The sequence below is a fragment of the Dermacentor andersoni genome, chromosome 4, assembly GCF_023375885.2.
Source record: "Dermacentor andersoni chromosome 4, qqDerAnde1_hic_scaffold, whole genome shotgun sequence".
Classification (NCBI taxonomy): Eukaryota; Metazoa; Arthropoda; class Arachnida; order Ixodida; family Ixodidae; genus Dermacentor; species Dermacentor andersoni.
Genome location: NC_092817.1, coordinates 10462978 through 10489800, shown reverse-complemented (window position 1 = coordinate 10489800; position 26823 = coordinate 10462978). Strand labels below are relative to the sequence as shown.

The 26823-nt window shown below is 46.6% G+C and overlaps 1 protein-coding gene across 3 annotated transcripts in view; it reads right to left on the bottom strand.

Annotated features, from left to right (window-relative positions):
* Nup98-96 (nuclear pore complex protein Nup98-96) overlaps positions 1 to 26823 on the bottom strand; it is a 264767-nt gene that overhangs the window by 192665 nt on the left and 45279 nt on the right. For 2 of the 3 annotated variants that reach the window (XM_055073379.2, XM_055073381.2), the window contains 3 exons: positions 12621 to 12860; positions 6149 to 6212; positions 108 to 222 (listed from right to left, as the gene is read on the bottom strand). In XM_055073379.2, the coding sequence (XP_054929354.1) occupies positions 108 to 222; positions 6149 to 6212; positions 12621 to 12860 (419 nt within the window). The remainder of the gene's footprint in view (positions 1 to 107; positions 223 to 6148; positions 6213 to 12620; positions 12861 to 26823) is intronic. The other variant, XM_055073380.2, reaches the window with a different exon arrangement.

Here is a 26823-nt window from a genome sequence, read left to right as displayed (position 1 = left end):
AGGTATTTGAATGTGTCATTACAACAAAAGAGAAAACCAGGAAAAGAAATGAGGTGGCCATAGACATAACATGCAGACAAACTGCTTAGGCCCTACATGACGAGTACCTTGAGCACATTCCTGAAGAGTGGGTTGTCTCCATACGGGTTGGCAGACAGGTACTGGAGCAGCTGCTGCGTCTGCTGCTGCTGCAGCTGATTTGCTGCTGCATTAGGATCCGTGCTGAAGGAAGAAAATGTTTCAATATGAATCACAGAATGCACTCAATAAGTTAAACAAATTTAATTGAAATTTCGTAAAGCTAAACCTCGATAAAGTCAACACCCCAATATTCCAATAAGAAAGGTCTGTGATATCTGAAGTCCTTGCAGTCCAAAATAATGGCTGCAGTATGTTGTGAAGCATATGTGAACATCTTAGCAAAAATCTGTAAGGACTCCAAAGCTAGCTTAGTTCTTCACAAGAAAAGTGGAAAAATATCGATTAAGGGTCCAGACAAGGAGACGATCTCTCTGATGCTATTCACTTTACGCTAAGAAGTATTCAAGCTACAGTCAAATCTCATTAATTCGAACACACATAACTCGAACATCCAGTTTATTCGAACTGATGCTGTGGTCCCGTCAAAGTTATGTGTATTCCAATGGGCGAAAACACCCGGTAATTCGAATGCGCAAGAACTTGCAACGATTAATTCTAACATACTGCACTCTGACAATGCTCTCAGCAACGTGCCAAATCACGTGGTGGCGCCTCCAACCAGCCTTCCTCTGACCCCACCATAGAGGAAGAGCATAGGAGAAATTCCTCAATGCCGTGGTCAAGGAAAAGAAAAAGAAACGGGGCGGAAATTCGTGCACAGGCGTGTGCAGGCACACATCACAGATTACTTCTGTTAGTGACTGGTTAGTGACTTCTGTTAAAGTTGCGGCCCCAGCATGTACCCTATAGAGTCAAATGTATAAGAACGTCAGAAATTTCGGACACAAAAAACCTTCGCTATCCAACTTTCCAGTCGTTTTGCCATGACCACAGGTCCGAAATGGCATTGATCAAAGCCACCACCACCGCCATATTGATTATCACACCACCTCAAGCCAGCGCTCTCGCACACAGATCCACTGGCAGCTGTAGCGACACCGCAGCAACGCTAGGCCTAGCTACTTCCCACGTTCACTACCAAGCTTCTTGCTGTTCAGTGCCGTGTTTTTCATTGAAACAATTCACCGGTGTTAGCAACGGCACCGACTCGGCCTTTGTATTCCTCGCCAATAGCTTCGCAGCGTGGAAAGCATGGCGCGTTGCATAATGCCGGTTCCCGAAAGTCAGCTTCACCCCGGTACAGCAGTCATACGCGGTGAAGTATACCAAAAGTTCAAAGGGGAAATTATTACAGGACATGGTATGTTTCATTTAATTATACATGCATGCACCCGCAGTCTCCTGTGACTGTACGATCACCGATACTCCCAATAACTGACTGTAATTTGCAAATATGCGTGAATAAATCCTGTGGAACTTCCCACTCATGTGTTAGCTCAGTGCACAGTACAGGTAAGTCCTTCATTAATTTCGCTTCCTTTAATTCGAACAAATTTTTGGGCCCCTTCAGGTTGAAATTGAAAGTTAAAATAAAATTTACCAACACAATGGCAGAACACACTAGTGATGTAGTGCCTTGCCATCAGCCATTTTCCACCAACAAATGGCAGTTACCCTGCCCAAAGGCAAGATTTTCCTGTGGGCTAAGAACTGGGTTCAGGCAATATTTCTGCTGTTGTAGTCGGCTACATACCGCACCAGCTCACCCAGAATATCACTGCAGCTGCCGACACAAATAACATCTAAAATTTGATTGTCATGCAAATTAATTCTCAACAGAATAAATTGATGTCTTTATTTTATTTCATGTAACACATGACAACTACTGTCAAACCTCAAGTACGAACGAGAGCTGCAATGTGAGGCAAGCTCAAGTCGAAGCCTGAATCCAGCTGCTGCTGCATCGCATGCAAGACATCTTGCTCAACCACATCACACAGTTTGCGGCCTGAACGTTGCAAATAGCAGTTTATCTTTTTTGTGCAAACTGATCCGAAGAGAAAGTTTCTGAAGCGCTGTTTGCCATGTCTTCAAAGCAATGCAAGCTAGGTCCAGTGACAACTTTGGCACTGGGCCTAAATACCAGGAAAAAAGTAACGGCACAGTGTTGACACCGTCGCTTGCATTCACTTTTCACCCGGCGGCAGCTCAGTAGTCGAGCCAGGCACTGCACCGGGCCGCAATCCCTGCTTATCTTTTCCCTTTCTTTCTGTCTATCACCACTCTTGCACACTTGCTTGGCTGCTCGCTGCCACTTTGTTGTGGATTCACACAACAGCAGTGAGCTGGGCAAAAGTCCTTTTTTTTTTTTTTTCTCCTCTGACATAGGCACTGTCGCATCAATGTGGTCACACTGTTAATTGCGACCTTGAGCAAGGTAATCGGCCTTCTGAGCAGGCACCATCAGTCCACATGCTGCGTCTAAAAGAAGCCAGTATGCGCACACGCACAGTGTCTCACTGATACCGCAGCTTGATGACAACGCTCACTTCATGCTTGCACGCTGTTGAGGAGTAAATGCTGCATCAATTGTTTGCATATGTTTAAGGACGTGACAACTGTGCTCTTCCTCAATTCAGTTTTCAAAGTGAAAGTGCCTGGAATTCATTACGATGCAGAAAGAAGCGGTGTCAGCTTTTTGATGTCTGGAAGTGGTTATGCTCAGGTGACTGGCTTCAAATACAGTTGCCCATGAATTTTTCGGACTCCAGAAATTCAGACTTGATAGATATCGCAGACTTCATAAATGCACCATCAGAGTTCCCTAGAGCTAATGCATTTTTGCAGCCAATTTTTTGAACGAAGTTAGGCCCAAAAGTTTGGTTTTTCTGGACTAAATCGTTCATTTCGAGCCACACTACCCGATCCTGGGGGCCGCCATGTTGACTTTCCACTGGCTTGGCTTTCAGTGGCCCGCTTTGTAGCCTCCAAGATTGGAAGGTGCACGCTTTCAATAGAGAGCACGCAACATCCTACAATATTCGAGGCCATGCCCACTCTTCCTTGGCTGAAAAAATGTTTTTTTCTGTCAGCACTATCGTCCTAATCCCTTAATGCGGGATCCATTTGTCATTTTTTAACTTTCAGTTGCTTTTTGCCCGCGGTGTGTCTATAGAGCAGGTGTGCCTCGGAGACGTCACATCTTTGTGTTTGTGTGGCTTCGCATTTGTGTGATCAGCACCACCTCATATGCCTTCGCAAGAGTCAAGTGGTCTGAAGAAACGTAGCTCGTTTCTTCTATCTCCATGGCGACCTCTGGCAACGGAGATTTCCAATGCGGCGACGCTCTTGTCAGACTGTATATGGAGACGACATCACTCTTGCACAAATCAAAGAACACAAAGAAGTGCTTGTCTTTGTCTTTCCTTCCTGTGTGCATTGTATTTTTGCTGCACTAACTTTACTCATCAGCTCAGTGATTAAGGGGGGACACTGGTCTCAAAATAGCAAAATATCCTTTAAGAATGTCAATTTTCAAGAATCCCAATTTCAAAGTCTTTATAGTCCAAAGTATGCTCTGGCAAAATATTATAGCTGAATTCCATCAACAAGTGCTAAAAACAATAATTTAGAAACGTGGGTAGACGAAAATCAACGGCCACATTCGGAAATTTGGCCCGACTTCAAGCCACTGTAACTCCTCACACGACAACCGATCGGTGCCACCTTGGTCTTGTTACAAAGCTGCTTCCCAGAGTTTGAATTTGGCGAGCTTCAAGCCAACCTACGCCTCGTGGAGCCGCTGCAGCAGGCGCCTTTTGAAAAGTCGCGAGGAGGACGCTGATTGGGCAGAGCATGCGCGACGTCACCGCGCGGAGAAGCGCAGCCCTCCGATTGGCCACGATGCGCGCTTCCTCTCCTGGCCTCCCCGGCGCAGCCAGGCCTCGTAGTTTGAAGCGTCTGCTACTGCCCGCTCCGCCATCGTAGAGGCGGGTTTCCCTTTGTGTTCGCTAGCTTTTTCTCATTGCCGTGAGTTAACCGCATTAGTTCTTGGTCGCTCTACCCGTGTTACCGAATTTGTTTTGTTTCACGTGCTTCAATGGCTCGCGATGCCCGTTTGAAAGTAAGCACGCAGAAAGCGTGCAGCAAAAAGAGACGTGCTTGAAACAAGAACATCACGTCAGTGAAAATTGCAACTTCGGGGAAGCCACCAGCTGTTTCTTCTGTGGTCAGTATGGCTGGGCCACGCTCAACAACGTCGACTTCGGTACCATCACAAGCTTGTTTTCCATCACTTAATGCTGCTGGAGCAAGCTCGTGCGCTGAGCGCATTGACAATGACGTGCCTGGGCCAAGTTCGCACGCGGAGCGCGTGGACACTGTGTTTTACACCAAGGAGGAGTGTGCAGAATGCAAAGAATGTGCAAAAAATGTGAAATCTTCCTTGGCAGAGATTTCGGCGACTTCACGGAAGTTCAACCTACTAGACGTCATGGCAAATGACGACAACAACGATCGCAGCACGGAGTTCGTCATCGTCGACATGAAAGTGATGCAACAATTTTTTGCTACTGCTATGTGTACCAAGTGCTGGACAGTGAACCTACATTTCCTTAAGGGGGGACGTGGGGACCAGATCGCGAAAATCGCAAGAAAGATCGATTTTTGGCAACAACGCGTTTCGCTATCTGCAATGCCTAATCTACATTGTGTCAAAATGGTTTGGCTGAAAACGCACTAAAAGTGCCTGAAAAAAATTAATTTACCAATGCGTAGGGCGAGAAAACAGCTTTAAATCGCGTAAAATCGCCACAGTCTCGTCTTTCCCGCCACCTAATGCCGCCATCTTGGTATCGTTCGAAAGCTCCGAGTTTCGCCATTCCGTTTCTGAATTCTTCGGTCGTCGCCATCTTGTAACAAACACGCAAACACAAAAGAAGTGCGGGTCTGCTTGAGGCAGTCACACGGGCCCTGTGATGAAAGCGGGCCTCCGATTGGTTGCCGTGCTGAAAAGCGTCTCGCCATTGGTTGCTGCTGCAGCAGCGGGCAAGCTGGCAACCACAGCGAACCGCAGTTGTCTGCTTTGAAAACCAAACCGGCGCCTTTCTTCGTTTGACACTCGCAGAATACGGATTTATGAAAGCTCCCAGGTCAGTGATGGATTGTCGCTCGTTCGAAGAGAAATTTTTAACGAAGCATGCCTTCGGAAAACGGAAGCGAAAGCCTCCTACGGCGAGAAAAAGACCGCGGCCAGCGGAAGAAGTGTAGCACCCGACTGAACACTTGGATAATGTGCCGCGTTATCTAGCAACGTGCGATTCCAGCAGCGAAGCCGACAATCGCCCTGTGACATCGACACTGATAACCACACCACCGGAAGACGTGCCAACGGAGGCTCTCGCACCTGTGCATACGGCCGCGCGAGTCAGCAACCGAGGTCGCGTTGTTGGAAGCGAGGCGGGTCAAAGGCCACCATCGCCAGCAGAGACGGTGTACCGTTTCCGACGCATCGTGCGACAGGGACACGCAGCCTGTGAATGAGCCCAACCGTCGACGAGCTACATACAGTATGGTGACTCAAGGCTCCCCAGACGAATCGTCGCCTGAACGTCGCACGATTCAGATGCGCCTCGAGCCGCGTTTTGTGTCAGTGATGACTGCAGAAGCGCAGTGTTCGCAACTGAGCGGAAGTTCAGTTTGATGGACCAGCAAGGCCAAGAACAAATTTCGGCCCCTTGTGACTGTGAGTTCATTATTGTGCAGGTTTCCGCGATGAACTCTTTGATCGCTAAAACTCTGTGCCCAAGATGCCAACAGCATTCTGTGGGTGTACACCATAATACTAGGCTCGGTCTGGCAGTGAAAATGGTGGTCATGCACTACTCCAGAGGGCTCAAGAAAAGGATAAAGAACGCCTGAAGAAGGCATCCAAAGCCCACCAAACAAAGAGGCAAAGGTGTAAGAAGATGCCTGACAGCAATGATTCAAAATATTACAGCCCTGGCACGTTTTAATAAATTTCCAGTGCTTTGGGTTGATTGTTGAGTAGAGACATTGGAAAAACTGAGCACTGTACATTATGTAACTGAAAATAGTGCACACTTGCCTTCCCATGGTTGGTGCAGCACTGCCAAATGTAGTACCAGCACCAAGACCACTTTGCCCAAAGCCTGAAATAAAGAAAGGAATAAAGCACCATGCTTTATTAAACTCCCACAATCTGAGTCCATGCATAGATGTCGCACAACAAGTATTCTTGGGACCACTGTTTTTCAAGGCCATTATGCCTCTACAAAATTACTTAAAGTGAACTTCAACCTCACAATTACTTAGTTACTATGTAGAAAGAATACAACCATTATTGTACAAAACACTTCATCACGGGGCTAAGTAAATCAAATAGTAGCCCTCAAATAGAGAATAGGATATAAAAGATTTGTTGCAAGCTGAAACGCTCACAAACTCTGTGAAACTGGAGCAGCTGCTATACATGCTCAACAATGCTTCCACTGTTGGACGAGAAAAAAGCTGCTACCTGTAGAAACTTTTGACACTTGCAATGCTCTAAAGGCAATTGTACTTCATAGCCATCCCCAAGAAGCATGTAGGGTTGCAATGGCAGCCAGTTGGTTATACACTGTTTTGAATAATGCACTGTTATGCACAGGGACAACCTAGAAACTGGACGGAAACACACAGAGGTCAAAGCTTTCCCCTGGTAGACCTCCTAAACCTTCGCCTTTATGACAGGTGATATCTGTCAATTATTCTTACCTTGATAAGGCTGATAGAAACAACAAACTTGCACATGCCAACTATGAACAGTGCATCATGTGACTCAACGTCACAGTTTTATGTGCATCATATGAAGGACTGACTGTTTAGCTAATTACGGATGACTGGAAAATTAACATGTATATTATGGATTAACTGTCAATGGTGCTGACAGAAAAGGCAAGTACCTTTACACCCTTTGATTCAGTAATCTGTTCTCCAATGAATTACTGAAGAGGGACAGGGTGGCTCTGTACAGGCCAGGCTCTGTGCGCATGTATGCAACTGCTTTTTAGCTAAGCTACTTAAAGGGCAGTGGGCTTGATTACTACTGCCCTATCTATCTGCTCCACTGTCTGCTCCACTGTCTGCTCCACTCTCTGTGTGAATGTGCAACTGGATGACCTGCATTTTTGTTGTCAAGTCACCTTTTCAAGTGAAGCTTGTATACGCTAGCCTGCACCGGAGATGTAATGCTAGAAAAAAAAACAGCTGCTCTCAGAGCTGCACAAGTGCGGAGACTGCTATAAAAAAAAAAAAAAAAAAAAAAAAAAAAAAAAAACAAGCAACAGACCCGTTGAAAGGAGAACCCTGCTGCGCTGCCGCACTACTGACGTCATTCGTGCGTCATGCGTTCAGCCAAAGAACAGGCGGCGTTAGATAAATGCCGCCGGGAACTCACTCGATAAAGGGCTGACTGTCAACGTGCTGACCTCGCCATGAAAGAGCGCGAAGCCAAGGAGTTATGACAACAAAGTGCCGCGGATCCCGAGCTGAGGGAGTGTCAAGCCGACACCAAACATCTTCGCCATCTAGCGACAACATTTCGAGAGTGGGAGGAGTCGGTGTTTATGTAAAATAACACGCTTCATCAACACCCTCTCAGTTACCACTCAGCTCAAGTGTTTGTGGTAACGTGCGTGCCATCGCGACGTCCAAATGTTACATTAAACTTGCATACATTAAAACACAAGCATTAACTGAGTCAACACAAGCTTCACTTGCACCCCTCTTCTCAGTAGTGGAAGGACGGTCAATTTTTTGTTCATGGATACCTTTGTTCCAAAGGTGTGTCCAACTTAAGTGTAGGCTGCTTGTAATCTAAAGCCGTAAGAATTGTGAATAGCCATACCATAAGTGGTGCCACACTACAATCAAAATAATAATTTCCAAAGAATGCACACACGCAAAACATGTCGACCAAGCCACACATATTCAACAATTTCAGCATACAACTGGATGTTTGCATCCCTTCATTTGTGGACAGTCAACCCATTTCCTCGCCGGCAGGAAAATGTTGCTGTTGCATGGAGAAACTGTTGTTTGTTTTCAGCCAAAGTCTGGAAAACAGTGGGCAGCAAGCCGCATGCCGCTAGTGTGTTTGTATACTACTGCAAATGCAATTCTTTTAGCTCCCAATCTTTTCATCAATTTTGCTGTTGCCTGCCAAGTTCTACCAGTTAACAACATACTGCAGTTTTAATTTTATATAGAATCGACTTTAGATACAACAAACCTTTCTCATTGGATTACAGTGGAATCTCAATGATATGATCACAGCTAATACGAATTTCCGGATGATACGAATTTTTCTGTAGTTCCGGCCGAGCCCCATTACTTTGCACCGTGCTAGAGAACGGTTGTTACGAATCAATTTTCGACCCACGTCTGTTGATACGAAAATTACCGAAGACATTGGAAATTCTAAAGTGTGCTTGGCGAAAGCCAGACGCTGCTGCTGTCTGCGCTCCGCTTCCCTGGCTTTGCTGTTCGGTGACATAGCCAGTTGCTGCTACCGTCTGCACTCCAATTCATTCGCTTTGGTGTTCGGCGATATCGCCTGTCGCTGCTGCCGCTTTCGTTCTGCCTCCCTTGCTTTCGCATCTGGTGACATGTTCAGTCGTCGCATGCGCATTCGCTCCTTGTTCTTCTGGCGCCCGCTGCCGCTTCCCCAAACCGCTTGGCGTGGAATCACTGGGCCGCTTCAGAGCTATGCGTCTGACTCACTCGACTGCAACGAGACATCTGTAGAAGGAGCGGCGGTGCAGCTGCCACCGCCGACGCATGGCCGACGTGTGCGCGCTCATTCTAACGCTGTGTGACGTCACGGTTGCTATGCACAGCGGCGCCTCCCACCGGCGTGCCGGTTGCTAAGGGGGGGAGGAGGTTGCGCCGCTGCGTGGAGGAGGCCACAGTTGGCACGATTCCAGCGCACGGACGGACGCGATCGCGAGCATGAGCCAAAGCTTTCGCTTTAATAAACGCCGCCCTACCGACTGCCGCTAAAGAGAACAGCGCGCAGTCACGCGATTTCTCCCTTTCTCTTTCGGTGCGGAGGCGCGGACGTGGCGCGGGACAGTGCGGAGGCTGTGACTGGGCGTGAAGATTCTGAAGCGGTGGCGCTTTTGTTGCTTTTGTGCTTTTCCTCCTTTTCCACGTGCCATCGGACGGAGTAGCTGCTGCGCTTCGGACCGCATTCTTTATGCTAGATGTGGGCGACGGCGAAAGTCCACCACCGGCGGCTGAAACGCTGCATGCGCTCGAAGTTCTGTGGCTCGCAATGGCAGCGAATGAAATAAGCAACGACACGTGCACGCGTTTTTATGGATTTGAACAAAGTCTGCTAAGTGACCTGACAAAGAAAAAGAGGCAGAATGACATTAAAGACTTTTTCTTCAAGAAATAAATGCTTTTTACGTACGTGTGCCTGAGTGAGTTCACCTCTGACTCTTTAATTTAGCTAGTTTTAATTGTTTCGTCGAATACTAATATTTTTCGTGACCCCATGAGATTCGTATCATTGAGATTCCACTGTACCATATTTACAGGAATGGTTCCGAAAGTTTCGAATCGTTTCAATTTTTTAACCTGCACGTCCCAATACGATACAAAACCAAAATCATGTTTGCGGCGTTGGCAACAGCTTACTGTCAGAGCTATCGGACGCAGCGTCATTGCTGACAAAAGATGGTGACAACAGAGCACGCCTTCGAGGAAGTTGCTGCGGATTAATTTTGTGCTCAACTATACAAGATGGCTACTATGGATGGCCAATTTGCATCACATGACGACAATACGCCACTTTTAGTCCGATTACGAAACCACATTCAAGCAATAGGTTATTTTACATATTAAGGGGGGATGCGACTCTCGCATCGCAAAAAATTGACAAAAAATTGATTTTTTGAAAATCAGATTTTTCAGTTTCTATAACTCTTTCTATACGATTCCAATATATCATCACTGTAAGCCACGTAGAAGTGCTCTAAAATTTTGTTTTATCAGCCAAGGTTGTGGAAAATTTCGCGGAGATCAAGAAAGAACAGCGTTTTTCAAGCGACAGTATCTCCGGAACAGCGCAACCGAGCGCTGCCATCTTGGTCTTGTTGGAAAGCACATTTCTCAGTCTTCAAATCTGCCGCTTCAGCGATCTCCTTCATACAGAAACAAGCACACAAGGAGAAAATGATTGAAGGTCGTGCCGGAGTCTGCGAGTGGCTGTGCCCTCCACGTGACTCCAGCGCAGTTCGCCATTGGTCTGGCGCTCACGTCATCTGCTCGCCTCTTTGCACCTCGCGAGTCTGGAAGTCTCCACTTGCCGTAATCTCGACGTGTCAAAACGGGCGCTACGCAGGCATCGTAGTAGCGTGGCCGATCCCTACGTTTGTGTACGTCTCAGACCCACGGCTAAGCATTCCGAGCATCGGCGGTGCGGACTCCGCGACCAAGATTCGCGCGCAGAATCCTTGGACATGCGGCTAAGCCTTTTAGCACTCGATGTTTCGGAATTCGTAACCAAGCACATTGAGCATGCAATCCTCAGACCCGTGGTTAAGCACTTCGCGCAGAGGAGTCTCTGACTTGGCAATCAAGCACATCACGCACAGATTTCTCGAACCCTCGCCTAAGCATTTTGTGCATCGGCGCCACCAACTGTGCGACTACGCGCATCGAGCGTTGACTCCTTGAGCCCGCGTCTAGGCATTTCGCGTGTCAGCACCTTGGACTGCACGAATAAGCGCATCGAGTGTCGACTCCTTGTATCTGCAGCTACACATTTCACACATCGGCACCTTGGACCCGCAACCAAGCATATTGTGCGTTTACTCTATATTATCATATTGTCAGGATAGCTTGTAACAATGTCTATCATACCACCCCTTCATAAAGAGAACCTCATCATGAGCTCTGTTCAGTAGGCCCCTTGGGCTGGCACAGACACCTGGCTGCAGAAGCGATCAAGGCATCATACAAAAGTACAATTCTACATAGCACCTAGCAACTGCATATCTATCACTGACTCTCTGATTCTAAGTTCCACAGTCACTGTCAAGTGAAGATGACTTGGAAGGCTGCTGACACTCGGAGCCTTCATCTAGTAACATGGTCAATTCTACCAAAGAAAAAAATGCCTCACTGATTGTAGTGGAGACTGCTATCAATCAGGCAGCCTGCAGATACAACACTGGAACTATATTCATGCCTACACAGAGTTCTGCACCTCACTTGGTTTGAAACCCAGGCACCATGCTCTTTGTATAGCAGCAGCAAAGAATCTTATACAAAAAAAAGGGGGGGAGGGGGGCGGAAGCGCACCAGACCAGAGGCCACATGTACAAGAAGCCCCACATCACAAAACACCCCAAAGACTACAAATTTGGTGCCTTTTAGAGAACTGAAAAGAAGGTGAAACTTTGAAAGCCGTTCTCTCAACACTTTTTTTTTTTTGCCTTTTTGCTCAGTTTCTGAAGCTGATTTCTTTGTTAATGTTTAGCATATTCCCCCCCTTTTTTTTCGTCACATTCCTTGGGCTACAGTGCAGGTCGTGACATTCTCGCTTTCCTATCTTGACCCTCTGTAAGCTTACGATATGGCTATTGGTCTACCCCAAAAGTGTGCTTGATGCAAAGGTAACATAAAAAAACGACACTCCAAAAAATTTGTGTCACGAAAGAAAGGAAGGCAAGAATGTCACAACGTTCAGCACGCATTTAGCTATGCAGTCAATACTTAACAAGCCTTCTATAATGTTATTTAAGGCCCCCAGGCTCTCCAGAAAGTTCGAGGAAGAAAATTCTGCTCAATAAAATTCAATAAAACGTTCTCAAGATATCGCTCTGAAACTTTTATGGAAGCATCAGGGAGACATTCTAAACATTTGTGCCAGTTTTCATCGAAATCCATGAATAAAGAAGTTGATTTTCAAAGCCACGTCACCCCTTAAGGGCAATAACGGATCTAACAAAGTAATGGATATAACCAAGTAATCTTGGCTCGCTCTTCAGCTTTGTTATAATGAGGTTCACGGGCTTCTGTACCATAGACACATGGTCTGTGGTCTGAACCACACTACAATGGACGAAGAGTAGAGAAAATTTTCCAGTTGAGATAGAATAGAGGCCACAGACGTTAACAAATATTATTAGAGACGTAGAGACAACACAAAACTACTGACTTTGCAAGCTGGATACATATAATTAAGCAGTTTAGCATACTACAGACAAATACATAAAAGGCAACACGCGTTTGACCAAGGCAAGTATGGAACACGTCAGTGCCTAGAAAATAATTAAGGAAATGCATCAGCTCTGAAACACTGCAGAAGTGCATGTATTCAGGCTGGTTGGTTCATCACTTGAGCAGGAAACAGCCCAACGAACACTTCTTGAAAGGCTGCTATAGAATGCAGCTTGGAAAATAAACATATGATTGTTAATCAGCACTGTTGTCTGTCCGTTCTTTGCATTGTGTCTATTACGCTATTTTTCCTGGTCAGAACACCCCTTCAGCAAACGCTGACGCACCTGCAAAAGGTGTGGTAGTAGTTGTGCCTCCAAAGTTAAAGCCAGTAGGCTTTGCCGCAGTGCTGGCACCAAACAGTCCCCCGGTGGCAGTAGTGCCAAGGGTACCCGTTGTGCCAAAAGCGGGGGTGGTGCCAAAGCCTGTGCTGCCAAATGCAGGAGTGGTGCTGGTTCCAAAGGACGGCGTCGTCTTGGCCGCACCAAAGAGGCCACCTGTTGAAGTGCCTGTCGTAGAAAAGCCTCCTGGAATTAAAGTGTGTGAGTAGTTGCAAGCTACTGACACTTTTTAACTGAGGAAAGCTGATAGGAGCACTGACTTGCAACCGAAGGTTTATTGGGAAAAGCACACTGAAGCCCTTGGCTCAAAATAATATGCAAAGACAGATATGTTGGCATAGAAACCAAAAGCACATGTCAAGAAAACCAAGTCAAGTTCTGTGAGCTCGATATTCCACAACATAATCAAGTTCTTTTTTGTGCAATGTGATGGGAGGTAAGCTGACAACTGCCAAAATATTACTCGATGAAAAGAACTTGCGCTAATCTTACATTAAGGGGGAAAATCTTGGATTAAATAGATTTTTAAAAATTGAATTTTCAATTTTTTTTTCATTCTTATCTACATATTAGGGTGGACCTGCTGGCAAAAAGCTAGCTTAGAACAATGGGTACTTGAGGAAAATATACTGCATTTACCCTAGAAGATGCTCAGTTTCACCCATGAAAGTACTGAAAATGACTTCATTAGAATGGCAAACTGGCCAAGTTGGCGAGTGCTCACTCGAGTGTTCTTCACTAGCCCTTGTCCGTTTATGCTTGCTGCAATGATGAAAATGACTTATTTTGTGCAGTTCACCATTCCAAAACCCCTTATCAATCTAGGTTTCATTTGAAGCAGCATCTTTCCGGCTTGCTACTCTGCCAAAAGTGAGCCTTCAATGCTGCTTCACAAGAAACCTACCTAGTTTTGTAGCATGAAATGTATATCTTTGCACTCTTTATAGCTTCTTGCATTTTCCTCAAAAAATTATTTTTGCAAGTGACAAATTTTGGGAGCGGCACTGTCTGCATCCTACTCATTCAATTTTCTTATTAATTTTTTTTTTCCCGGCTTAATGCTACAGAGTCAGAGTGCACAAGCACAATAACATAATGTTTTAAAAACACAGCAACATTTTGAAATATTGTAGAAATCCCAAATAAAGATCAAAAATTCACACTTGCAATTTCATAACTTCATCTAAAACATAAACGCAAACAATAAAATCCCAAGTTGAATTTTTTGGACATTAAGAAACATACCTGCTTAATTTCAGCTCTCTCGCTGCAGTACATTTTTTGCAACTCACCTCCCAAATTTATAACACCCGAAAATTTTTAACTTTTTTTGTACTGACTTAGAAAAAAGGCCAATTGTGTATTTGCAACCAGCACACACGATTAAATATTTTTTGTAAATTTCAGCTGTCTAAAGTCAATAACAGAAACTTTTCCCAGAACTTACACAGCGCTGAATTTGTCTTTAACTGTTCCTTGCGCCTAAACAACTCTCTTGCCCTGCCAAATTCATGGACACTGCCAAACACATTGCACTGTAAGGCCAGGTGGTGAGAAACTGACCCTTTCAAAGGGTTGCTGTGCTCTGTTGAACTAGTGTTAAGACACCGTTTTAGAATGAACCCCAGCCAAGTGGCCCAACTGGCTCATTACACCGACATGCTTACACATGGCAGGCGTTCGGCATGCAACACAAGCGCTAACTACAGCTTGGATACTCAATCACAGCAGCCTAAGAGAACCTCAGATGCTTTAGAAAAGTGTTCAGACACAATAAGGAGCCCAGATACACATCCTCTTAAAGGGGCCCTGTAACACTTAATGAAATTGGCAAATGAACCTGTCCATTTGCTATGCATGCTGCCATGAACAACTGAATCAAGTACTATTAATTACACTCAGCAGGAAGCCCAGTTTTGCTCAAAAGACTGCCCGATTCCATTTCTTGAACTTTTTGAAAGTCCTGCCGCTTTTTGTGTTTATTATGATGGCATAAAACAATGCATGTCTTTTTAGATTTCTTTACATTTCACAACTGATGAATTTCTTCAGCATGAGCAAAACTGTCCTCAGCAATGTTGTTGTTGTTCAATGTGACTTTGCTACCTTACACCACAGCATAGTCAAGCTTTTTCGCTAATAACATACTTGCCAACCTGAAGAATTGGAAATTCGTAAAACTATTGCGGGGGGGGGGGGGGGGGGGTGTGCACGGCAGCTTTTTTTTTTTTTTTTTTATGGAGTTACCTTTTATGACAAGCTTCCTCATGTTTTCACAACTGCAAGTGAAATCCATGTCTTGAAGAGTAAAGAGCGAGAACTCCACTCGTGCACAATTTATTTTTGCAATGATTTTGCTGTTGCCGACTTTGCCTGCTTTAGAAACTTTTCCGTGTAGGTTTGCTCAAACCAAGTACCACTCTGGTGCCCCTTGACCATCAGCAGACTTTCGAGTGTTTTCTCACACACAGATGAGCAAAACTACGTTGGAGTTTTGATCACAGTGCTGAATATTCTTTCACATTCAGCACTGCTGTGGGGAATGGAAAGAATACCCAGCATAACCATTGAAATTCTGTGGAACCCGAGTGATCTGTCAATACTTTGAACGCTTCCTAATTACGACCACTGCACATCACACCTTGGCTCATTCAATATGTCGACTCGAACCTGATATGCTTGCAAGTTGGCAAACTCGACTTCAAGTGCGTCGATTGCATCGTCTTTTGATTCGCCACTCTGCTGGGGCAGGATAGCAGGGGACGCCATAATAAAACGACGTACACTATTGAATGAAGCAGTTTCTAGAGCTTGTACTTGAGCAACTTCAGCCATCTTGAGATTGAAGTCTTCTAGCGGGAATTTGTGGCGAATGTAATCGTATGCTGCCGTAAAGTACAGACGTACAGCAGAGAAGAACTGCTCTCTCACAATGCAGCTCAATGTCTCAACCACAGAGTAGGTTGTGCTGCCAATGACTATGTCTTCATCACCTTTCTGGTTCTCAGCAGCTCCATAGTCAACTTTCAGCAATGAATTACATGCCTTGACAACACCTGGGCGCACAAATCTAGTGAGGAAATCCTCGAAAAAGTGGTTCCGAGAGGCCCCTCAGTACGTGAATCTGAGGAGCCTGTGCCTGAAGAAGGCAGTTTGCCTTCTCAAATCAGAAAGCAGTATAACATTTTGGAGAAAAAGACTGCATGCCCTGTTTAGCTCCAATGACAAAAAAATAATACAGGTTCTCCTCATGGGTCGCATTAGCAGGCTTCTCCAGAATCCTTGGTATGAAGTTTCAGTTTTTTTGCTTGAGGTCCACAATGAGCTCCTTTCTTCTTTAGCGAGAGTTCATCGCCATCGGTGCTTTTTTTCCCAAGGCCTGCAGCAGTCTTGTGAAGATGTGTAGCAGACTTTGGGGTCAGTGCAGGGTTCTTGGGAGTTTGTGAGGAAGTCTTTGGAATTTGGTATGACTCCAAAAACAAGCTCTGCTTGTTGCACTGCTTTGTTTCAGATAAAGAAAAAGCTGAATAGTGGTTTTCACTGGTCGAGCAGCCTCTTTAAACACTTTCCCAATGACAGCCAATGTGTCGGCGAATGCTTCAACATCTTTCTGACCTCGGCACCATGCATTTTTTGGAACTCTTCTATCTTTCCATTTCGAGGTTTTCTCTAGGTAAAAAAAAAAAATGTCAACCAACGCCTCATCAAACTTTACAGGAAGTCATGAAGCTCCGTTTTGGACGGCCAAATTGATGAGATGGCACGGGCGACCAACCCCTATCAAACCTGGTTGAGCCTCTCTCAATACAGTAGAAACACTGTTTTTATTGCCGATCATGACACTGGCATTGTCCGAACACCTAGCCAACAGGTTTCACACAGCCAAATTTCGAGACTTCATCTTGTCCAGAACCAGATTTGCAGCCTTGTGACCTGTCGCTTCCTCTTGGATTGTACCGAGGCAAAGAAGGCGGCTTTCGACTACTTGTTTCTTTAACAAATTATGTCGCAACAATAGGGTAAAGCTGCGCATCCCTATTGTTACTGCCATTCACGGCGATCGAAAATACTTGCTATTTTAGGGAACCCAACAAAGGGGTCTTCGCGTTGGCAGCCATTTCCCAAACAATTGACATCATCTTTGCTCGTCCACAGGCGTAGAGTTTTGCTTCTTTGCACTTGGGGAACATCTTCCAGAAAAGCAGTCTGGCATGATCGCTGACACTCAGCACGATGTTGTCTTCAACTAAAAACGCAGTGAAGAGGCATTCTGCACAAATCACACCGAGGTCATTGTCGCTGCGTACAAAATTTGCTAGGCTTGGTTGGCTGTCCGCGGCTCGCACAAATCCCTGGTGCTTTTTCGAAGCGAAGTGGACCTTGATGTCGGACTTGCCGTCATGCAAAATGTTCACATCACGGGCACATGTGGTGCAGAATCTCAACTTCTCCCCTTTCTTCGACGGCACGAAGCATGGAAATTCTGCCGTGTACAATTTCAAAAACACTTGGAAGTACTGTCGGGGCTCCGAGCCCGCCATTGAACTGCGAAGCCACTACAAGCTGGAGTCGCACTGCATCCAACGCAGCAGCTAGTCAAACAAAAGGGGAGGCCAACACTGCAGTGACTAATGTCTAAACCAGCGCGCCCGTGCAAACAAAGGCAACAGCATGGCAACAAGTTTTCGGAGGCACTATCGACATCATCGAGCTTTGTATATGGATTAGTAACCCCCCTAGTAGACGACAGAAGTCCCTACAACCTTGCAGCTGCTGATGATGATGGATGGATGTACGGATGGAGGTAATGAGCGTCCCCGTTGGAATGGGGCGGTGGGTTGCGCCATCAAGCTCTTGCTATTATACTATCTAATGTCCTACCTAGGTTTAAAGAAGAAAAAGAAAAAAACAATATGAACTCCCACAACCAAATTTAATGACCACCTATTGCGAACTTTGCTACTGTACGTACCCGTTTTCTGTCATTTCCCTACTTTTCTTCCACTGTTACGATCGGCCTGCAGGGGTACTGCTCTGCAAACCTATCTCAGCCCGCTGCAGTAGTTTCGATCATTCTGCTGGGGTGGCGTCCTTCAGAGAACCAGCGACAGCAGGAAAGTTAACCGACCATGCACTTTCTTCAGAGAACTCGAGACCACAGCAAAGTTAATCTACCATGCGCCTCCTTCGTCGAGTCGATGGCAGCAGGGCTGACCACGTTTGGCGGACCGTGTATTGTTGGTCGATTTGCCGTGACCTTCATGGTCTATTTGCAGCAAGAGAGCTTCTCTAACAAAGGGTGTTTTGAAGTGCGTTTCCTCGGGCCCCAGGATTCGTCACAGTCTGCTGACGCTCCTGGCAGCTACCGGAGAAGTCAGCTCTGGAATTAAAAGGCACCGGCTGGGGTCAAGCGTGACAACCTGGCTACGAGGACCCGCCCAACTCGGTGGGTTCTAGGAATCCAAAATGCGTATGTAAGTGTGTGAGCCCTCCCCCTCAAAGGCGGGTCGGGTCGACTGCACCCCAACGACCGTGAACGGTCCGATTGGACGAAGGTTGGACAGCAGTTTTCCCTTCCCTAGGGATATAGGGAGGACAGAGGCTTTTTAAGCAGCAGTTTGTCGGCTGCTAGGAGTGTGCTTGGTGCTTTGTGCTCCTTTTTGCAGTCACGCTAGACTGTTGAAATGTATATCATGTTTTAATGTGTTGTAAATAAACCCTGTACTCCTAGTTCTCGATGAGAGCAAGTTCCTCTCTACAACCACGTCCCAAGCGTGGGTGAGTTGGACGACGGCATGGGCCAGCTACCACATAGTTCATGCCCGACTACAAAGCATACAACTGGATGCCAGCGATGAGATCATCCTACAACCCTGACAGCACCAATCTTCCAATCGCCTCTTACTAATCTCTATTGCAGACATGTTTACTTTTCCCCTGATCTCGCTGAACCCAAGGGCATCAAGGAGGCCAGTGGTGCCTAAATCGACTGCTGGGCAGATGTCTTCACATTCTAATGGAACATGTTCCATCGTTTCCCTACTTTACCGCAGCCAAGCACATGCTTCTTCTTCCTTCTTATACAGTAAAACCTCGTTAAACCGTACCCGCTTAAACAGTAGTTTCGTTTTAAATGTTGTAAAGTCAAATCCCCGACTCGGTGGCCATTGAACATAATGTGTTTTGTATCCGCATAAACCGTACCAGCTTATTGTGTACGCATCGGTTAAAACGTGGCGTTTCCACTTTTCGTCACGCAAACGCGGCGGTGTGTCGGCTCCATCGGGCAGCCCGGCAGAACAAGCCTCAGAGATCGAAACAACGGCCTCCAAGCGCCCTGTGCGTTCACGCGTGAAGCCACATCAACATCAACACTATTTCGACGCCGTGCCAGAGAGCGTTGTGGCGTCGTGCAAGCGAGGACTCGCGTCATGCCGCAGCTCGGATAAAAAAGACGCCGGGTGCTCAGCATAGAAGAAAAATTAGACATCATCCGTGCTATTGAACGTCACACGAAGAAGTCGGCGCTGGCACACGACAGGAATCTGCTGTTGACTACGGTGTGTGGCATTTCGAATGCGAAGAAGTTGCTTGGCAGCGCTGCTGCGACCGCGATGAGATGTTGGCTACAAGGTTCGACTTTTCGCCATCGTTGTCCCTGTTGTTGCCGAAGTGCCGACTAGCGACAGTGATGAGGACGACACGGTAAGCAACAGCATGGGCGATTGAGGCCCGACAGTGGTAGAAGCTGTGCGTTACGTCAGCCTCATGAGTGCAATCATCGTGACGAAAACAGCACCCCGCAATGAAAAAGGCGCCCCGCGACTTCTGCAGTGCTACCGCACGTGTGCGCGGAGATTACGTAACGTCAACGAGGACTGTGCCATGTGAATATTTGCCGAGAAGAGGGGGCTGGCTGAAAAGCTGGCACGCAGCTTCAGTAAGTTTGAGGCCGCTGTCATTGTGCTAGGCCATCGCGGCATGAAACGAAAATAACACTGTCACGCAAAGTGAATAAATACTGCATCTTTTTTTCCCCTTTCATCACACTTTTTCGATAGGTTAAACATTCCGATTTCGGTTAAACAGTACTGCCATTTAGTACGTACTTTTTCCGAGCTCCGGCCAACTACGGTTTAATGAGGTTTCACTGTACCTCGCTTTATAGACCAGAACATGAATGATAGTCTCGAACCGGATGGACTCCAGAACCCAGCCGCCATGTCCCCCGAGCTGCCAAGACGCATTCGCGTGCATGTAGCGTCTGTGCGTTACGGGGTGTTCAATGTGTAGATATGTCTGTGCCCGCAACATCCGAGTACCGAACATCATCGGGGCGTCACTGCATCATATATGGATGTGCAAGTAACCAGCGAAAACGAAGCAGATTGCAGAGCACCGTTTGCGACGAACACGATGTACGTCGAGAGCTGTGCCGCTGTCGCATATTCAGCCGTGCATGTCCTTTTGTCTCTGTATGTGTGTATCTGTGTGTGTCTCTCTATGTGTATGTGTCTGTCTATGAGCCTCAATTACACAAAGGCCTAAGGTGGGCTTCGTACAGCAGCTCTCGCCATAGAACTCCGCACCTGATTCACAAGTAAATGCCACGAAAGTGTCCGCACCGCTACAAAGTTCTGCCGCTCATGACAATCGAACTCATGCGTAACAGATTGAATTCTGTATACTGGCGTTAGTGGCCACGAAATTTCGCAATACCTTTCAGAAACTATTTGAAACCTTCACGGGTGAAAGCTGGTTGGTGTGGCTTATCGTAACTATTGGCCAGAGGGCAAGAGCGGCGATGTTTGTTAAAGAAGTATGCATGCATTGCACAGTAGATCCGACACGACTGAACTAATCTTAATTCGTTCCACACCAATCCATTCTTTAATTCATTCATTCCACCGTCCCGAGACAAAAAATGAACACATCTGGGTATCCGCGCACGTGCGCTACGCTTACTCGAATCTACGGTATGCTTCCTGTTTTCAAGGTGCGGGCCACGAGATTTTTCCAGGCACTAGAACGCGGAGGTCAAGTATATCGCGTACTGCAAGGCTTTTACTAGTTCATGACGTATTGTCAGACGTGCAAATCAAAGTGGAATAACCACAGAAGCAATGTTTCCGCATGCAAAGGTAACACGGACTTCCGATCCGCTCCGCCTGCGCACATTGCGCTTGCCACAGCCATTCCAATTTGCAGCACAATCTTGCCAAGAAGCTGAAGTTCACTAACTAAATTTGCTAGCTAAAATTCACCATCCCGTCCTTCATGAGGACTTCAAAGAAATGTCAAAGCGCAAGCACTGCGTCTATCTGCGGTCGCCTCGCTTGGAAGCTCGGAACCGTTAGAGCAGCAGGTGGCGCCACCGCGCTTCAAAAATGGCACCACTCAATTTTTTTCTTTGTTCTGGTGTATAGGTGCGTGTTCTAAGGCATCCTGATCTCGTTTCGAAAAGCAATGAGCTTCCCTTTGGGTTATCATAAATTGTTTCTTTCCTGATTGCTTTTTTTTTTCTTAAAGGGACACTAAAGGTTAATATTAAGTCAATGTGGACTGTTCAAATACCATCCCAGACACCTCGAAACGCTTGTTTCATACGAAGAAGAGACTTATTTTAAGAGAAAATGCTTTCTGAAACATCCGCGTACCTCTAGCGCAGTTAAAATCACCCGCCCTTTGATCGAGGAGTGGTGACGTCATGGTCTCATAGTGACATTGCGCCGCCGGTAAGTAAAACGGCGCCCGCAGACAGCGCTACGGCTTTTCTTCGCAAAACGCAAACGCGCGGCTAGAAAGAGAGCCAAGACAGAGCCGACAGCAATGCGAAAGCGGAACTATGGTGGCTAGAAGAAGGGAAAGCGCACGACGATAAGCTGGTTCTTGGTTTTATGACGCCAACTCTGACACTCGTTGCAATGGACGACCCTCACAACAACACATTGACTCGCGATGCTGGGCTCGACTTCAGTGATTTAAGCACTGATGAATGTGACCTGCTGCTGAGGGCTCATGCTGCCGGCATCATTGCGTACTACTACGACAGCAACTGTATGTCATGGCTGTACATATTCGCACATTTGTAGTTTTTTTTTTTTCGTGAAAACCAAATGCTGCACTCACCACCCCATCTTCGACCTGCAGTTGTTCTTGCGCTTCGAAGAATGCAGGCAAGATCAACGGAACAGCGCTACGGGAAAGCATTGCTTTGAAAGGCACTCCACACGACTTCACTAAGTTGGCGTTGAACTCGTAATCCTCTGGACGAAAGTGCAGCAAGCACACAATGCGATTTTTCGGCTCTTTGCTAACGCACTGTGGCAGCGGTATGACACTTAACCACTTAGACAGGAGAGGTTAACTCGTTGGCACACAGTGATAAGTAATGTTGGATTCGCCGCTGCAACTGCCCTTGGCCGAGTTCCGCAGACCGTTCGTGCATCCCACGACATCACATGGACGTGGCATTCTCGCTGCTTGTTCCAAATGCAAGTTTCGCGAGCCAGCATAACCAGCGCAGCACTACGCGATAAAGAACAACTGAAACTCCAAAGCGCACACAGCGCAGAGTCGAGTGTGCAGAGTCAAACGAAAACGAAACCTTTTGACCACCTATACTACTGAAGGGTATTTTAAAATGTTATTTTTTCTTAGAATCGAACAGAAGTAGACAAGTAGCATTTTCTTCAGTCTTATAACCTAATGAAATGATCTTTTTAATACAAGTAGTTGAGTACTAGAGACATAAATTATGATGAGGAGTGCCTTTGTCATCGGGCTAGTACCGGAATGTCGCTGTGGGGTCTCAAATCGTGTCATGCATTTACCTCAATTTCTCGGTTACTAAAGCTCTGTTCGCGATTATATTGACGCTTTAGACGTTCTAGAGCATTGCTTTATCACATTAACTTGACTTCATAGTAACCTTTAGTGTCCCTTTTTACTCATGGCAGATTTCTTTTCCGTTGCCGCCAGCCATGAGATTATTTCAGCCTCTCAGACTTTCCACTTGACGATCTTTGTTGTTGTGTTGCCCACCCTACAGGCCGCATACTTGCTGGTAAGCTTCCTAGTTCTTTTCCTCCACTTTGAATGAATGTTTTTCCTGTACAAATACCTCAACACTCTCCCAGCCCATTTACTTTCTTCAATGTTCCTCAGTCGTTCTTCATAATCAATTTTACTGTGAGCTTCCCTCACTTCAAAACTTGTCCAGCCCATATCACCCTGCACAGCTACATTTGTAGTCTTACCGTGAGCACCCAATGCGAGGCGTCCCACTGACCTTTGGTTCCCATCGAGTCCTGATTGTACCCCTGATTTCAAGCAAACAACCGCATTTCCAAAAGTAAGTTCCGGAACCATTACATGTTTCCACATACCCCAGAGCACCTCGTACCTATTGTATCCCCATAGCGCTGTGCTTCATTATGGCTGCATTTCTCTTCCCCTTTACTGCTATTGTTTTTTCTTGTATTTCCATATATGTATTGCCTTCGTTTATCCATATACCAAGGTATTTATATTCTCTTACCCGAGATATTTCCTGTCCCTATATTGCCACTGTCTGTTCACTGTTTTCACTGAATACCATAACAACTGATATTCTAACACTAAATTTCAAACCTAAATTCTTGCCTTCATGCCCACGTGATACCACGTATACGTATTGCCCTCTCGTGGTGGCACAAGGTGTCAGAATGTGGTTTTACTACATTTTCACTTTTTTTTTTTCGCAAATAAAATGTTTTCCGTAAGATTTCTAGCAAGATTCGTAAAATTGTAAGACTGCTCGAAATTAGTACATTTTACGGAAAATTCAGAAGAGTTGGCAGGTATGCTAATAATGTCCGTCAGCAAAACTTCATGCAGTGTTGACCTATCGGGCGCAGACTGCTATGCAAAATGTCACAACCAATGGCGGCTGAATATGAACACGTTTACAGTTGCCAATCAATTTTTAAGACACAGACAATACGATGGAAATGTCCGAATAATAGGGCAGTCTGTCAGAAATAAAAACACTCACTGCAACAGTAAAATCGATTTCGTTGTTTTTTAGAGTGCCAGCCCAGTGGAAAACTTGACTACAGACTTTAGCTCAATGTGGTACTCATTAACTTGAAATTTCCTGAACATGAAGGTTGCACTTGAACTTGCATTTCACGTTTCCCCATTGCACAGCCTAGTGTGCGCCATGGGTCAACGCAAAGTGGGGGAACTACATACATATGATCTAGACTCCACGACACTGTCAGTTCAGGCTATGCTGCACAAACTCAGATGCTCACTGGCTTTATGCCCACACACGAGCTTACACCATTCCATCCACTAAGTGCACACATGAACTCAATAAGCGTTCACAGTAGTTGTCGGCTGATCACCCAAAGACCCAAACTCCATTTCATGCACGTGGCCGTCACTTCAGCCAGTGCATATGATCCCATGCCCAATCACCGTTGCAGTCCACTGGTACAAAATGATTTTTGTGGTAGAAGACAGACAAAGAAAAGGGGTACATGCTTTATGCATCCTGTACCCTCTTTTTTTTTTTTTTTTATGCATCTTCTACCGTAATAATCATTTTGCAATGTATAATCAACTCGCCCAACTCACCACCTTTGACATCAACTGTACAAATATTTCAAGGGCAAATTTCTCAAAATGGCTGGTGACCTGTCACACTTTCCAGCTAGGCCTGAGCTAGGTGCTGAGTGCTGATGCGGTGAAAGTAGAGACAACATGTTGACATCACGGAAAACTTTAATCAAGCATACAAACAGCGGTACTTAGGTGCTGATGGTAAAGGATGCATAGTGAAGCCACCAGTCAACATGGATCGGGGGCGTCTGGAAAATTCTCCATTCTGCCAACACTAGAGTTGGCTAGCCTTCAGACAAGACAGCATTGGCAACAGTGACATCAAAGGCTCTATCCATCGCAGCAACAAAAAGTTGATGAAACCCAGTTTTTAACTGAAGCTAGAGACAGGGGCTGAGACATTGACAACATCTCCCCTCCCTTTCCAAAGAAATTTCTCATTACAGTAGACACCGGTAATACAGTCGAACCTCGATATATCGAACAGCACGGTGATCGCAAAATAGCTCGATATAGCCAGAATTCGATATATAAAATCACACAGAAAACGCGTCAGAAACTAGCGCAAATCAATCAATGAACCAATCGTGGCGCAATAGATACTCACATGAAGCTTCAAACAAAGTATTTATTTAGTTCGCTGAAAGTACTGAAGCAGCGTAGCCTGCTTCATATTAGCAACCGCTTGCTTGACCACGGCGTCCTCAACATAGTCCAAACGGTCTACAAGAGACAGTCCAGTGCCTTCTATTGCGCCGCAGTAGCGGCGTACAACAGCCAAAGCAGCTACAGCCTCAGTTTCAGTCGGGAGCGGGGCAACATCAGCGCTTGCTGGATCAGCCTCGGCAGCGTCTTCGTTTGGCCGCTCAGCAGTCACAACTGCCGCGATCTCCACGTCTGTTAACTCCGCCACTGTTTCGGTGCTGTCGTCACCGCCAACGAAGTCCGCAATGCACATGATGTGTGGCTCAGCACGGACAAAGCGCTCCAACTGGCTCCACGGCCGCCTCGATCACGCATGCACGGCGGGGGCAAGCCTCGCCGTGCGCGCGTGATCGAGGCGGCTTGCCCCGCCGTGCGCGCATAGGTGCGCGCGTGATCGAGGCGGCCATGCTGGCTCCAAGCCGCCGCGTGTGTACGCCGCTACGTTCAAATGGCGCCCTCGGCGCAACCGATGTGGGCAGCTGTCGTACGCAGCAGTCTGGAACGCCGATCGCGCCGCCACTATCTTCGAGAGTGTTGCGGGAAAGCTCGCCTCCTGTCAACAGAGCGCACTTGGTCTGGGGCGGCGGAGTTCGATATATCCATTTTACATCCGGCCCCGTTCGAAATAAAGAATTAAAAATGCAAGCGATTTTCCATGTGATATAGAAATTGCTTGATATACGCAATAATTCGATATATCCGTGTTCGATATATCGAGGTTTGACTGTACCATCACGGCTGGTACAAATTTTGGTGCAATACAAATTCGTAATATTCCCCGGCGGAAGTGCATTGTGCAGAATGTGCAATACATCGGCTGTTCCGAACAAGTTGCCACACCACAGCCAATCATCATACAAATGCGCAAGCCACAGCAGCAGCAAGCCAGCGGAACGGCCAGCGCAGTGAGATTTCGAGTGCCTGTAGTCGCCACGCGATTACACCACGCAGCTGCGCAATCTCTCATTAGTCCCCCCATTGAGCGGACACACTGTGCACAGCACACACAGAGAGTAGCAAGGTAGGAAGCATGAGAGAGCATGACTTTAGCCACCAGGCCTTTGACAGACCGTCGGTTCGTTCTATGAGGGGTGAGGGCAGGTGTGCGCTTCCCCCGCCATGTTGAACCGACCTGGGTTTCTTTCCTTTTTTTTTTTATTTGTGATGCTCACTTGGCTCGCTATTCTCTCACCTTTGGTAGTCCCCATGACGCATTTGCACACCAGTAGTTTGTCTCCTGCACTCTCTTTGTGCGATTTGGTTCGTGCACTAATCGAAGCGAGCTGCTTGCACCATGAAAGCTAAAGCTGCTGGGATTCAAGGAGAAACTAGACATTTTGCAGAAGGAGGGCAAAGATCCAAAGAGGAAAAGGACTGACCTCGCCAAGCAGTCTGGCTTGGCGCCAACCACCCTGTACACAATCGTTTAACATGACCAGATACAGTCAAACCTCGATATATCGAACACGGATATATCGAATTATTGCGTATATCGAACAATTTCTATATCACATGGAAAATCGCATGCATTTTTAATTCTTTATTTCGAACGGGGCCAGATGTAAAATGGATATATCGAACTCCGCCGCCCCAGACCAAGTGCGCTCTGTTGACAGGAGGCGAGCTTTCCCGCAACACTCTCGAAGATAGCGGCGGCGCGATCGGCGTTCCAGACTGCTGCGTACGACAGCTGCCGCCATTTGAACGTAGCGGCGTACACACGCGGCGGCTTGGAGCCAGCACGGCCGCCTCGATCACGCGCGCACCTATGCCATACCTATGCGCGCACGGCGGGGCCAGCCGCCTCGATCACGCGCGCACGGCGAGGCTTGCCCCC